Source organism: Sturnira hondurensis, unplaced genomic scaffold (assembly GCF_014824575.4).
Source record: "Sturnira hondurensis isolate 20B ecotype Veracruz unplaced genomic scaffold, ASM1482457v3 Scaffold0015262, whole genome shotgun sequence".
NCBI classification, from domain to species: Eukaryota; Metazoa; Chordata; class Mammalia; order Chiroptera; family Phyllostomidae; genus Sturnira; species Sturnira hondurensis.
This window is the reverse complement of record NW_028087893.1, coordinates 594,858-609,198: the sequence shown is the minus strand read 5'-3', so window position 1 is coordinate 609,198 and position 14,341 is coordinate 594,858. Positions and strand designations below refer to the sequence as shown.

The 14,341-nt window shown below is 56.1% G+C and overlaps 1 protein-coding gene across 10 annotated transcripts in view; it reads left to right on the top strand.

Moving 5' to 3' along the window:
- Positions 1-11,608, top strand: part of TRRAP (transformation/transcription domain associated protein) — a 122,347-nt gene extending 110,739 nt beyond the window's left edge. For all 10 annotated transcript variants that reach the window (XM_037064408.1, XM_037064413.1, XM_037064409.1 and 7 more), the window contains 6 exons: positions 240-465; positions 1,250-1,467; positions 2,699-2,883; positions 6,724-6,927; positions 7,017-7,211; positions 10,555-11,608. In XM_037064408.1, the coding sequence (XP_036920303.1) occupies positions 240-465; positions 1,250-1,467; positions 2,699-2,883; positions 6,724-6,927; positions 7,017-7,211; positions 10,555-10,839 (1,313 nt within the window). In that variant the 3' untranslated portion in view covers positions 10,840-11,608. The remainder of the gene's footprint in view (positions 1-239; positions 466-1,249; positions 1,468-2,698; positions 2,884-6,723; positions 6,928-7,016; positions 7,212-10,554) is intronic.
- The last annotated feature ends 2,733 nt before the right edge of the window (positions 11,609-14,341 follow it).

Genomic DNA, 14,341 nt, shown 5'->3' with positions numbered 1-14,341 from the left:
GTGGTGGAGGTGAGGGTCCGGGTTGGCAGCCCTCTCTGGCCCTGGGACAGCCGCCACACCAGGACTTAGCTCTGTCCTTCAGGCCTGGCTGACACATTGAAGCAGGTGGGATTCTGGGGCGTGGTGCCAGGCTGGGTAGACATAGGCTTATTCCAGCTGGGAGGTGCTTGTGCGGTGATCTGGGTGAGTTAGAAATAACCCAGGTGACTAAAAACATTTATTCTTATTTTATTTTGAAGATTTTGACTTCAGTGTTCCAGGATCCATGAAGCTTCATAATCTTATTTCTAAATTGAAAAAGTGGATCAAAATTCTGGAGGCCAAAACCAAGCAACTTCCAAAGTTCTTCCTCATAGAAGAGAAGTGTCGGTTTCTGAGCAATTTCTCAGCACAGACAGCAGAGGTGGAAATCCCGGGGGAGTTTCTGATGCCGAAGCCGACGCACTATTACATCAAGATTGCTCGGTGAGTGGGACGGGGCTGCCCGAGCAGTTGAGTGGCGGGGCCCTGAAGGGTCTGGTCTGACTGGTGGGTTAAATGTCTTGTCTGAGTCAAGTTTATGTTTGCTTCCAAAAGCACTTTTTCTGATGGCCCACGGAAACTGGACAAAGTCAAGTTTCCTGGTCTTCCTTTATACACACAGCACGTATCTGGGCAGATTCAGATGGTTGTGGGTGTAGTGGAGTGTGTCTCATCTCGTTGGGTGTGTGAAGGGGGTGGGAAGAGGCTGCCTTGTCCAGCAGTCAGGCGTCTGGGTTTCTTTCCCAGGCGCAGGGCTGTGCTTCCCCCATGTCCTGGGTTTAATTTCCCTTCCCCCAGACCTGACCTGGCTCCTGGCCAGGGCCTCCTCCCTGACTTTTGTCAGTGGTTGAGGAGGGGAGGGCGAGGGCCCATCCATCCCCATGCTGGCTCCTCGGGGCGCCTGTGAGGGCCAGGAGGGAGTGTCCTGGGCCCTCCCAGCCCTGCTGCTGCTGTGCTTGGGGCTGGGCTGGTGCCCCACGTGGCTCCTGGAGCTGGGCCCAGGGCAAGTCTTCTGAAACTCCAGTTCATCCTCTGCCTTCTGTTTTTCCTCTGCTGTGGTTTCTTCTCTCCTACTGTGACGTAATGGCACGGTCTGTAAACCTAGTCAGGGCAGGTGGGGTGTGCACGATGTCCGGTTCCTCCTGCCACTCTGGGAAGGCTCTGTCTCCCTCCGTCTCTGTTCAGAGGACAGGAGCGGGCTGGGGACATGGCTGTGCCTGTGCTGCAGGTTTATGCCCCGGGTGGAGATCGTGCAGAAGCACAACACTGCTGCCAGGAGGCTGTACATCCGCGGGCACAATGGCAAGATCTACCCGTACCTGGTCATGAACGACGCCTGCCTGACCGAGTCGCGCAGGGAGGAGCGCGTGCTGCAGCTGCTGCGCCTGCTCAACCCCTGTCTGGAGAAGAGGAAGGAGACGACGAAGCGGCACTTGTTTTTCACAGGTGGGGGGCTGCACTGGCGGGCGCCCAGCGGCGTACATTAGCTGTGACGGCTTCAGCCCCGTCCGTCACCCCGAGCAGGTGCCGAGCTGCGCTGAGCAGGGAAGGCCTCACAAGGAGGACTGGCCCCTGCGCAGCCTGCAGGCTCCTCACTGCCAGGTGGGTGCTTTGATGGGTCTCTGGAAAAGGAGGTGCTGTGTTTGGGCCCACCGCCCCCCAGAGTCTTGCCCCCCCACCCCCAGGCTCTGGCGGAACCCAGGCTGAATGGAGGCTTTGTCTCGGGTCTGCTACCGGCGCACCTCAGTGTGGGGAGAGGCCCCTGGACTCCTGGACCCCACACAGCCATGCGTGGGCACAGCCCAAGCTTGCCTTCAGGGAGTGAAGCACAAGGCTTGGGCAAGTCTGGGGCCCAGAAGGCCCCAGGGGTCACGGGCAGGCGGCAGCCAGCAGCACCCAGGTGAGGGCTCCCAGTAGCTGAGTTGTCCCTGGTGATTTGTGAGTGACCTGTGTCTGCCTGTAGCAGGGCAGTAGATGAGACCTGTCATCCCACCCATGGATGAAAACCATTGGTAAAGAATTTGAATGTTAAGTTCCTGTGTCCAGGAGCCCATCACAGTGCACACTCTAGTCAGGCGGGGGGCTTTCTTAAATTCAGTCTCACCAGAACAAGAAGTCAACTAAAACACACGTCGATAGAAAGCTGCGTGCATTTTGACGTGTGTGTGACGTGATCTCTTGTGTTGGTCCCAGCTGTGGATAGTAGACAGTTCTTTCCTTCTTTCAAAGCTGCACACTCGTACGGACCACCCAGTGGTGGTCCTGTGTGCGTGCGTGCTCTGGAGTCCTCGCGGATTCCTCTACCATTTGAAGCCCGGTGGCACGCCAGCAGCTGTGGTTCGCCTGGCCCTCGACCGAATGCGCCGTGAGCGGCGGTGGCGGAGCTTCCGTGTGCACCTGCCGACTGTCTGGGCAGGTGGTCCAGCTGCTGCTTCCCTGCACAGCGGCACCGGCACCTTCACAGTGGGTGGTTGCTGTGTTGTTTTTAAGATCCTGCTAAAGAATTTCTGTCCAGCTGCATCTAAGCGCGGGGTGACAGCAGCTTGGGCAGCACATGGAGCCCCGTGCCACCTGCGCTACCTCGGTGTGCAGTGTGACCGGAGTTTTTCCGGCTGAGGCGCGTGCCGACCCCAGAGCTCCTCTCATCTGCCGGCTTCTCTCGCTCCTCTCTCCTCAGTCCCTCGAGTTGTGGCGGTGTCCCCACAGATGCGCCTCGTGGAGGACAACCCCTCGTCTCTCTCCCTCGTGGAGATCTACAAGCAGCGCTGTGCCAAGAAGGGCATCGAGCACGACAACCCCATCTCCCGGTACTACGACAGACTGGCCACTGTGCAGGCGCGCGGGACGCAGGCCAGCCACCAGGTGCGAAGTCAGGGCAGGCGGGAGCAGCTGCGGCCTGAGGTCTCTGCCACCTCTGCAGTGGTGCCTCCGGGAAGGGTGTGTGTGTGTGTGTTTATTTCGGGGCGGTGAGAAGTTCCATCTTGGATTGTGAGATGGTAGAAATGATGTGACCATGGACTTGGTGAAGGGGGATTTGCTGCTGATTGTTGGTTCTGACAGGAAAAAGAGGTAAGTTTTAACCTTGGAGAGGTTCCCAATTCTTTACCTGAGCTTACAGAGCAATCCAGAAACTAGAACTTTAAGTATAACTTCACAGCAAACTCTCTGGCAGCCACACCTGGTCTGCGTGATGCGAAGCTGTTGGCTCTGTGCTTCATTGACCTGGGCACTGGCTGTGCAGCCTGTGTTGCGTGCACTTTCTAAACCACAGAGGGTGACTGCTGAAGCTGGGGCCGGCTGTCCGGGTCCCACAGACTCTGCCTGCACCCACTGTGGGGACAGAGCTCCCTCCTCCCCTGCGGGTCTCAGCCCTCAGTGGACAGCAGGGAAGGTGTGGGACTGTGGGCGTCACCGAGGAGCAGCTGCCCGGGCCTGCTGCCCGGAGGCTGCAGGGGCCCTTGTCTCGCTGTCCGGGAGTGCCTCGAGGGTCCTGGGAGTGACACCGCAGGGCTGGAAGCAGCGGCCTCACCTCTGTTCTTCCGGGGGCTTGTTTCGGTCTGTCTGGGTCCCGGACGACTGGACTCTGTGGAGGTGCTTGGTGCAGGCCGAGCCCAGGTGGTTCAGGCCACGAGTCTGGTGCAGCCTCCACCTTGGTGCTGACGGGGCCGGTGGGGTCCCTCTGGCTGGCTGGCTTCTGGGGACAATGCATCACCTCCTTTGGGAATCAGCGTCAAGTCCCTGTTGGGGCCCAGGTCACTCTGGACCATGGGAAGTTTTGAGGTGTTTGTGGGAGATGGATAGATGGTGTTCTTGAGGCCACACTCACCTTCGACAGTGTAGGGCTGGTGGCCTGTATTTACACGAACGTGCCCCCGCCAGAGCTCCGTCCTTCTGTGAACAGCAAGTCTGATGGACAGACGCTCTCTGGCTGAGTGCAGTGCTGGGCGGTGCTGGGGTCATGCTGGGGTCGTGCTGTGCCCACAAGAGGCAGCCAGCTAGCAACTCGAAACAGCCCCAGCTTCACGCCCTCCTCTTCCGTATGCCCCAGTTTGCTGTGTCGTTAACTCCGTTGTCCTTTGTGTTTTTACAACACGTTTATTCAGATGTAATTCCTGGGCCACAGAACTCACTCACCTTTAAAACACACAGTTCTGTGTGTGCAGTGTCCACAGCTGTGTGGCCCTCGCCGCGGTCTGCGCTGCATTTCATCAGCCCCATGGGAACCTCACGCCTGTCGGTGGTCACCCTGTTCCTCTCTGCTCCCCGCCCCTGGCAGCCACAGTTTTTCAGTCCCTGTACGTGCCTGTTTTGGACATAGCACGTGAATGGAATTGGGCAGTAGTGGGTGTTTGTGGCTGGCTTCTTAGCGTACCTTTCCCAGGTCGGTCCGTTTGGTAGCGCGAATCAGAGGTTTGGTTCTTCCTGTTGCTGAATTGCGCTCCTCTGCACGCACATCTTGCGTTTCAACTGCCCGTCTGTCAGTCGGTGGACTTGGGGGTCGTCCGTGCTTTCCTGGTAGGACAGCTGGTGCTGCTGGGCACGTTTGTGTGCGTGCTTCTGTGTGGACGTGCGTCTTCACTCCACTTGGACGCGTAGGTACTAGTAGAGCTGCCGGGTGGGCGGTGGCTCTGCCGCGTTTAGCATTTTGATGAACTGCCTGTGGCCCGGAGTGACCGCAGCGTGTGTGGGTGCTGACTTCCCACGTTCTTGTCCGTGCTGTTGTCTGTCTTCTCACTGTGGCTCCCCTCGTGGGTGTGAAGCGCTGGCTCCTTTTGTTTGTGAGTAGTGACACCGAGCGTCTTCATTTCCTGACTGGCCCTTTGCCTACTTCTTTGGAGGAAAGTCTGCTTAAGGCCTTTGCTCAATTTGACTTGTCTTTTTATTGTTGATTCTAAAAATGCTTTGTATGTTCTGGGTATAAGTAACTTGATACAAGTAACTTTTCCCCCTAAGTACTGGCTATCTTTTCTTGATTCTTTGCATGTAATAGTATTTTTGTTGGAAACTGGACATTTTAAATAATGTAATTGTTTAACTAACAGAATTCTTTAAAAGCATCTAGAAGGCAGACCCTCTCCCCCTGGGTTTGTTGTCGTTGCTGGTTTTGGTTTTGTCAGGTGCAGCCTTCAAGGCTGCTCCTCTGTTATGAGCTGTTTGATGAAGGTTGTCTCAGGTGCCTTGAACCAGTGAGTCTCTCACCTTTCTGAGGGCCCGCGTGTGTGTGTGTGTCTGTGCGTGTGTCTTACGGGGCACACCTTCAGCCCGGTCTGGGGTGAGCCAACACCCGGCCTTCACTTCCTACTTGTACGGTCTCAGCGTCCACAAGGAGCGAGTGCACAGGGCCTGCCCAGGGCGTCCCTGAGCGCGGGCGGAGCCGTCTAGGCTCCATGCGAAATGGTCGTCCCAAATTGTTTTCAGCGAGCACCACCGAGTGAGCCCTGTGTGCACTTGGAGACAGGCCTGATGGGGACTTTTTTCAGGAAACTGCCTGACAGGTCGGGTTGGGACCGTCCCCTGGGACCGAGGCTTTCTCTGGGATCACAGACCCATTCTGGTCACTGCTTTGCCTGCCAGTTCCTGCAGCTGCACCGCTGCCAAGGCTCTTCTGGAGCCTGGGGGTGGGGCAGGTGACTAAAGCACCCCAGCGCTCGCCCTGACCAGGCGGGCAGTAGGTTGGAGCACTGACCCGTAACCAGAAGTTTGTGGGTTTGATTCCCGGTCAGAGCATGTACAGGAGACAGTCGATCGCTTTCTCACTCTCTCAAATCAATAAAACATCCTTGGTGAGAACTTAAAAATAATAAAAGTAAAATACTACAGAGCTCATTGCTGTCACCAAGATTCACCTTTACTTTATTGACTAAGAGCTGCTCGGATTATTGTAAGCTTTGGTCTGATGTCCAGAGTTCAGGAAACGATCGTTTGTGTGACTTTTGCCAGTGTTCCCATTGCTTTTACAAAGGAGCAGCTTTTGAAAGTCTGCACTTCGCTCTCCCAGAGTCACCCCTTTGCATTTCACAGGTGAGGACACGAGTAGGACGGGGACACCAGGCCGACGGGCTGCGTGGGGCCTGGTGGCCTGGGTCCCGCACTCCGGTGGCTGCGCAGAGAATGTGGCGGGGCTCAGCCCAGAGCTGACCCGTGCCGGTCTGTGCAGCGGGACCCGAGTTACTCGGTGAACCTCTCACTGAGGTCAGCGCTCAGCTGGTGACGTTCCAGATTGTCTTGTGAGCCTCCCGGCACCAGGCCCAGGCTGGAGTGCAGTGCGGTGTTTGCTCTGACGGCAGGCTGGCTCCTCAGTGCACGGAGCTTTGTGAGAGTCTTCGAGACAGGGTGGAGGTGTTGGTTTCTGACCGTTGCTTTGTTCATTTTGTTAACTGGCCTGGCGTGTTCTGTGGTTAGTAAGTTGTCATGTGCAGGTGTTTGTGTGAATGTTTGGTGAGACCAACGTCACACTTAGTTGTGAACGAAGGCTTCTGTGTAGGCAGTTCCATCGTCACCTAGAGCAGGAGATGTGGACCCTGGAGGGAAACCGAGCAGTCCGTGTGTCCTGGGCCTGGTCCAAGGACACTGCACGGGTGTTTGTCAACAAAAGGACCTCTGCTGGTGCCGTGTGAGACGTTAGTTTGAGAGTTTCCATTTGAAGGAAAGGACTGAGCATTAGGTGGAGCACCAGAGTTCCGGCATGACGCGCCGTTTCAGGTCCTGCGAGACGTCCTCAAGGAGGTGCAGAGCAACATGGTGCCCCGCAGCATGCTGAAGGAGTGGGCCCTGCACACCTTCCCCAGCGCCACTGACTACTGGACCTTCCGGAAGATGTTCACCATCCAGCTCTCACTGATCGGCTTTGCGGAGTTCGTCCTGCATTTGAATAGACTCAACCCTGAGATGCTGCAGATCGCTCAGGTAATGTGGCGCGAGCAGGCAGACCCTCTCTGTGAGGAGAGCCTGCGTTCTCTGTGTAAGTTGCCGACACGTCCCCTCCCGACGTTTAGGACACCGGCAAACTGAATGTGGCCTACTTCCGGTTTGATATAAACGACGCAACTGGAGACCTGGATGCCAACCGGCCCGTCCCTTTTCGCCTCACCCCCAACATTTCTGAGTTTCTGACCACCATTGGCGTCTCGGGCCCCTTGACTGCCTCCATGATCGCCGTCGCCCGGTGCTTCGCTCAGCCCAACTTCAAGGTAGGCCACGGGGTCATCTGCGAGAAGCCCGGCTGGTGTGACCTCACAGGAGGCGAGCACAAGGAGGGTGGGCTGCTGTGTGGCTGAAGCATCTTGTCTTGGGAAGTGGGGAGTCGGACGTGTTCAGAGTGCTCAGGAGCCTGCTGACAAGGGGAACTGGCAGCCGCCACTGGGCCTCTCCCCGAGTGTCCGCATTGCACGTCCATGGGGTGAGCGGCACTTGACAGAGCCTTCTCCCCATCACTCTGCAAACCCCACTGCTCCAGAGGGCGGAGGGGCCTGGAGGGTGGCGCCGTCTCGCTGGAGCTGTGGCGACAGGCACCACACCGGCTGCTGAGATTGGTCCTTATCGAGTCCTCACAACTCAGCAGTTGTGTGGATGGGGAAACTGAGGCCAGGGAAGGTGAGTGGCAGTCAGAGGTCAGCCAGCCAGGGCAGGACACACAGGATTCAAAGCTACTTCATCCTGACTTGGAAGCTTTCTCTTCACGGTTGAGGACAGAACACAATTTACTGTTTTTCTTTTGCTTGTTTTAACTTATAAGACCAGCTGTATCTTTTTTCCTTCCTTTTTTTCCCACAGATAGGTAGTTTGTGCCTAGAGATGTCTTTAGACACTTAATTGTTTTCCCAGAACATTCACTTGGAATAGTTTTCGAATCACTGAGTAAACTGCTAACAGGGAACGGGACTTCACAGGTCACACACGTCACGCTGCACGTGCGTGTGTCTGTTGCATCGCCCATCGCTCTCTGTGGTGTGCGTGGGTGCACACATGTCTGTCGTGTGGGGTGCTGCTTGGGGTGTTGGGTGGACTCTTGTGGACGTGTGTAAAAGTAGATAGCTGGTCGCTGCATTCTTGAGGGCGGGGCTTGTGCTCTGCGGTGGTGGACGCCGTTCCCTGCTGTCTGTTTGTGCCGGGGACCAGAAATGCATTTTCGGTTAGAGAAACGTTATACTTCTGGAAATAATTGTAGAGCAATGACAATATTAGAATAGTAGAATGGCATTTAATTTGAGGACTCTGAAGAGAATTAAGAAAGCACTCCTTATTTACTTTTGAAGTTTGTTTTCCAGTCACAGCTGAACTTCAGTGTTTGTTAGTTTCAGGGGAGCAGCGTAGTGGTCATTTACGTAATGTGGGAAGTGATGGCCCTGGTGGACCTAGTGCCCACTTGGCACCGGACACAGTTATTTGTGGTTTCCAACCCTGCACCTGTTCCGTGACTGACAATTTGTGCTCCTCAGTCCCTTCACCTTTCTCACCCAGTGCCCTGACCCGTGTTCTGTCTAGTTGTCGTCAGTTTGTTCTGTGTCTGTTTTGTTTGTTTCATTCTGTAGATTCCACGTATAAGAGAAACCTTATGTATGGTATTTGCTGTTCTGTGTCACTTGTTTTGCTTAGCACACTACCTGCCAGGTCCCTCCGTGCTGTTGCAAATGGCAAGATTCCCTTCTTTTTTGTGATGGTCTGCTGCACGTATGAACCACAGCTTTCTATCTGCTGTCTGTCCGTGGGCACTTGGGCTGCTTCCACATCTTGGTTACTACAAATAACGCTTTAGCGAACATAGGGGTGCACATATCTTTTTGAATTAGTGCTTTGGATTTCTTTGGGTAAATACCCTGAAGTGGACTTGTTGGATCCTGTGGTAGATCTGTTTTTGACTTTTGAGGAAACCCCACACACCGTTTGCCATGGTGGCTGCCCCAGTCTGAATTCCCACCCGCAGTGCAGGAGGGCTCCCCTTTCCCACATCCTCGCCAGCACTTGTTTGCTGACTTACTGGCTGGTTCTCTTCAGTTCGAAGGCCTGTTACAACTTGGGGAAACACCATGCGCATAGACTGTGCTGGTGCAGATGGGAAGGAGTTGGGCCTGCTCCACGCTCTGGGCCACATTTCTTCACAGCCTGACTGTGGTGAATGCCTTGACAGTCAGCTAAAATGTAGACCACTCTGTGTGGGAATCTCCTCTAAAAAAAACACATTCCCGTCAGCACCTGGTAATAAGAGAAAGCCTCCAGGTGTCGTGTGAGGTCACTTTCGAGCCGTCCTGGTGCCTGAGATGAAAGCGCTCAGTGGTCTTTGAGGCGATGGTGGGTTGTTGCTGGGTGCCCCAGACCCTTAGGATTCAGGAGATCTGTAGTCAGTCTGCCTCCTGAGTGACCCTGCTGTCTCTCCCAGTGCCCTAGATACCATCCTCCTGGTCCTGCCCCACCCCTGCAGCCCGGCCCCCTGAGGCACTTGCTTCCTGTCCTGCAGAAGCAGCCCCCAGACCTCCCCATCCTCGGTGCCCTCCCTGGAGGACAGCGTGCCCGGGCTTCCTGACCCTGGCGGGAGCAGCAGCCTCTGCCCCTCCCTCCCAGCCCCCTTCAGCTCAGGGGTCCCTGGGTGGGCGGTCATCCTGCTTGCTCTGACCTCACTGGTCAGCTAAAAGCGCAGTGTTGGTAAAGCCAAGCCCTCGACTCCTCGCCGCCCCCGGGAGACTGGTGAGTGCTGGAGCCCCCACCACTGTCTGGCACCCGCAGAACGGAATGCCAAACCACATGGTGCACACATGCCTGTGTCTTCAGTCTCTGCCCTCCGATGTGCCCCCTTCTCCTCCTCCAGCTCTGCGTCCCCGCCCTCCGGGGCGCCCTCGCTAGCCCTTTCACCGGGAAGGGCCGTTGGCTCCCCAGAGTCAGGAGGGGCTCTTGGCAGTGTCCCACTCTGGACTCTTACTTTCGCTCCGCCTTTAACCTTCACATATTTTGAGGAGAGAGGTTCTGCGACCTTCCCTGTGCACCGAGGGTGGAGCAGGTGGGAAGGGGTGGGGCCAGGAGTCTCCCAGGCCCGCCAGCGCCCACAGGCGGACTCACATGGCTCAGGCCTCTGTGTAGTCCCTTGTCCCGAGAAGTGTGTCCTGCAGCACAGCATGCCCCTGCTTCGCACCCTCGGTGCGTTCCTGTTTGTCCCGTATGTCACCTCCTCACAGACGCCTGAGACACTTCCAGCCCCCTCACCTGCTCTCCACCTGCCGCACCCACTGCCTCCTGCACTTCGGGGCGCGCCTCCTCCTCTTTGTCCACTCTTAGCTGCGGGCCCTCGCCAGAGCAGAGGGCCAGACAGGCTGGCCTGGGGAGCAGTGTGCGATGGGCAGGTCTGCATGCCCCGCCGTGGAAGACCAGACAGAAAGCTGAGCCCCGACGCTGAGGCGTGGCGGCTGCTGCTCCCTGTGGGGGAGGCTTTGCCCGATGGGCTTCCTGAGCACGTGCGGGGAGGGGGTCGAGCTGGTTCTCCCCGGGCAGCTGCCCCGGCCCTTCTTGCTTGAACGCGGACTCTTCCGTTCTCCCCTTGCACAGGTGGACGGCATCCTGAAAACTGTGCTTCGGGACGAGATCATCGCTTGGCACAAGAAAACGCAGGAGGACACCTCCTCGCCGCTCTCGGCTGCCGGGCAGCCGGAGAACATGGACGGCCAGCAGCTGGTCTCCCTGGTGCAGAAGGCTGTCACGGCCATCATGACCCGCCTGCACAACCTTGCCCAGTTTGAAGGCGGTGAGAGCAAAGTGAACACCCTGGTGGCCGCCGCCAACAGCCTGGACAACCTGTGCCGCATGGACCCCGCCTGGCACCCCTGGCTGTGATGCGGCTGCCCCCCGCCCCCAGAATGTGAAGGGCGCCTCCTACGCTCCAGGTCGCTGGGCCCAGTGGCTCCTCCCCAGGTCACGTGACCCGGAAGCCCATGCCCCCCCCACCCTGCGCGGGGAGGAGGGAGGAGGGTGGTTCGGCTGAGAGGGGCCGAACTGCTGAACTGTGGGGATGCGCCCTGAACGCCAGCACCGAGGCCACTCTGGGCTTTTAGTATATGTGCTGCCGAAGCGAGCACCACTCTGGGCTTTTAAAGGAACCTCTCAGGAAGGCGGGCTGGCCCGGCCTCGGCTCCTGTGCCGATCTGCGTCCCTGTGTCTATGTGAGCGAGCAGCCGGCCTGCGGGGCGGTTCCCTGGCGTTGTTTGCAACGCACAGCAGTGACCCCTCGCAGACCTCCGTGACAGCTGCGCCGGAAGCCTGCTTGGTTCGAGAAAGGGAAACCGGGAGGTGAACCGCGCTGGCCCGGCCCCTGTGCTGCGTGAACCAGCATACGTCCGGGTGGCGCTACCCCTGTGCCGTCGGGCGGATCCCGCCCGAGAGCCAGCAGGGGCTGAGCCTCTTACCGGCTGGCTGGCTCTCTGAATGCCTGCTAGCCGTTTACTATCATTGTACCCCGAAATCACCTCTTCCTTCCTAATTTAAAAAGAAACAGCAACAGAAGTTTGTCTGTTAACTCCAATCTGTGTTCACATTTTTATACATATGAGTATTGAGAATGTTCTATCTAAATTTGTACAGTGTGATTTTTTTAGAATAAATATTTTATAAAAGGATGCCTTGTCGCTTCTGTATTGAAATACGTGCTCCTCCGAGGAGTTTTCTCTGCTCTCAGGGCCTGGAGGGCCCCTGACCTGTGTGGGCCGTGCCCGTGGTGATGCCTGCGTCCTGCCTGGAGCTCGGGTCAGAGCCAGGCGGCTTGTGATCGTGGTAAGCAGGCTGGTCGGACTTTGGTGGCGTAAAAGCGGGCCCGAGAATCGGGTTTCTCTTGTCTTGACGTGTTTCCACATGTCAGGGATGTTGCTGTTTGTCCTGTGTGTGGATAACCTGCGTGTGCACGTAGCCTGTGCGTGCGGGCCGGAGGTACCTGGGTAGGCCACAGTTCCACGTGGCTGGAGGCCTCCGGCGCCCCCTGCAGGGCTGCGTCCTAGGTTTGGAGTGTCCGCACGCTCACTTCCAGGCTCTTGCCCTTCCTGCTTACCAGCACCTCAGGTAGGGAGTAGACAGCACAGAGCCACTGGGGGACGTGGGAGGGACAGTCCTCTTGGGCAGTCTGTAACATCTCAGGATGAGAAACGGTGAAGCAAGACAGAGGGGCTAGTGGTGGCTGCTTGATTCCTGAGAACAATTTTGAGTTTGAAAGGACTGTCCCTGCTGGAAAGGGCCACCTCAGGATGACAACGTGGACCGGTTGGCAAGGCCCTTGTCGGGGCCAGGGCTCTGGTGGTTTCAAGCCTTGGACTCCCCTAGGCTGTGCTGTGCACACACCAGTCCCTGGTGGGCCGGCCAGCATGGGGTGAGCCTGCAGCTGGGTTCACTGAGTCCCACCGCAGCCCTGGGGCAGAGACTCAGGTGGTCTTGAAGCGTCAGACGTCAGCGTGCTGGGGGACTGACCAGGCTGCCAGCCTGTCTGCCGCTGGGTCCCCTTCAGGTCTTTCTATTGATCTCCGGTCCTCAGAGGTGAGTGGGTCCACCCGTGTCTCGCCCCCATAGTGTCCCCCTTTACAGAGAAGGAATTTCTAGCTCTGGGTGAGCAGCTCACCCATGGTCCTAGAACCAGTTGTGGAGAATCAGATGGAACATTGTCCAGCCTGTGGCCACTGTTGCCATACCTTTGGACATGGATTGAGGTCAAGGGACCAGGTTTTGTTCATCCGACCAGACTCTGATGACTGTCATTTTATAATTCCTGGGAGAGCTGTCCGTGAGAGTGTTGGGTTCAGAATGACAAGAGCCGTGTATCTAAAATGAAGGCGATGGCAGACTGGCAGCTAGGAAGTGTCATCTGCAGCCTGCACGCCTGAGGGGTGAAGGTGCCCCTCCCTGTCCTTGCTGTGTGTGCAGCTGCCTTGCAAGCCTGGCACTGGGAGTCCTTTGGCCCCTGAGCCCTGAGGCGCCTTTGCACCCTGGGAGGGAGGCGTGAGTGGCGTTTGGGTACAGGGAGTCCGGAGTCTGTGCTGGTGAGGAGGGCTCGCCAGCACCCTGTCCAGGCACCAGCTCTGGTTTCTTGGAAAACCAGCCTTGGAACAGCTGGGGCGGGAGAAGCATCCCCATTGGAGATTCAGTGTCTCCTGAGCTCCGTCTCTAAGTGGCCACATCAAGGACCAGAGTCAAGAGACCAGGCTGGCACCTCCGAGGCCGTGAGCCGAGGCCCTCGGGGACGAGGGTATCAGGAAAAGGGCTTTAAACATGATTTCAAGGTGAGCGCTCTTGTTAGACATTATCGTACTTGTTTTTATCGCTCAAGGAATACATACTGATTTCGGAGAGGGGGAGGGGAAGAGAGAGAGACATCCCTTGGTGCCTTCCGCACCTGGAATAGGAACAGAACCCGCAACCCCGGCATGGGCTGCCCTGACCGCTGCTCTTGAAAGTTAGTTCATCAGGTAGGAAACAAGCGTTGGCCTCGTCCCCACTGATGTTCGTGGCACCAGGCACCTGTAGCTGCCTTTGGTCTCACAAAGCCATACAATGCCCCTGTCTCTAGGATGGTGGAGTTAGGTTCCAAAATAGATAGCAGAACAGTCATGAAAAGAAATGTTTTCCCTTTTCTGAGAGTACGTATATGCATATATACATGTAAGTGTGTGTACATATATGTATGTTTCTCATACAGATATAAATAGGTATTGGAACAAGTATATGGACACATAGGGTGGGGAAAAAGTAGGTTTACAGTTTGTATGGAAAGTAATATAATTTAATAATAATAAATACTGTATTTCACGTACTGGCAACTGTAAACCTACTTTGGCCACGCCCTGCCTGAGAGGGAGGGGGATGTGGGAGTGGGTGTCCTGCGTCTTGGTCTGTTTTTAAGCTGGGAGAGGTACCAGGCTGAAGAAATCCAAGCATTATGCTTCCTAAAAGGAGACAATGTGAAAGAAAAACATTTAAATATATGTGAAGTATTACATAACCGATAATAAAGTGAAAAATAACATTTAAAAGGATGGAAAAGAATACAGCTTTTAGTATCATTATTTAAATTACAAAAAATGAAAGATGTTGTTTCTCATACCAAGCAAAATGTTTCAAAAGCCGCAAGTGCCCCGATTATAGGACGCCTGCTGAGAAGGTGCTAGACATTCTAAGCCTACACATATGCAGGATGTTGGTTTCCAGAACGTTGAATGAAAAAGAGTTGTCAGATCCAGGCCTTGAATTTTTCAAACTAGGAGAAGCCCATCTTGGGGGGAACCTCCAGATGGGGGCGCGGTTTGCTGATGCGCCGATGCGCCGTCACAGCTCGCCAAGCGCCAGACAGCCTTGTCCCCCC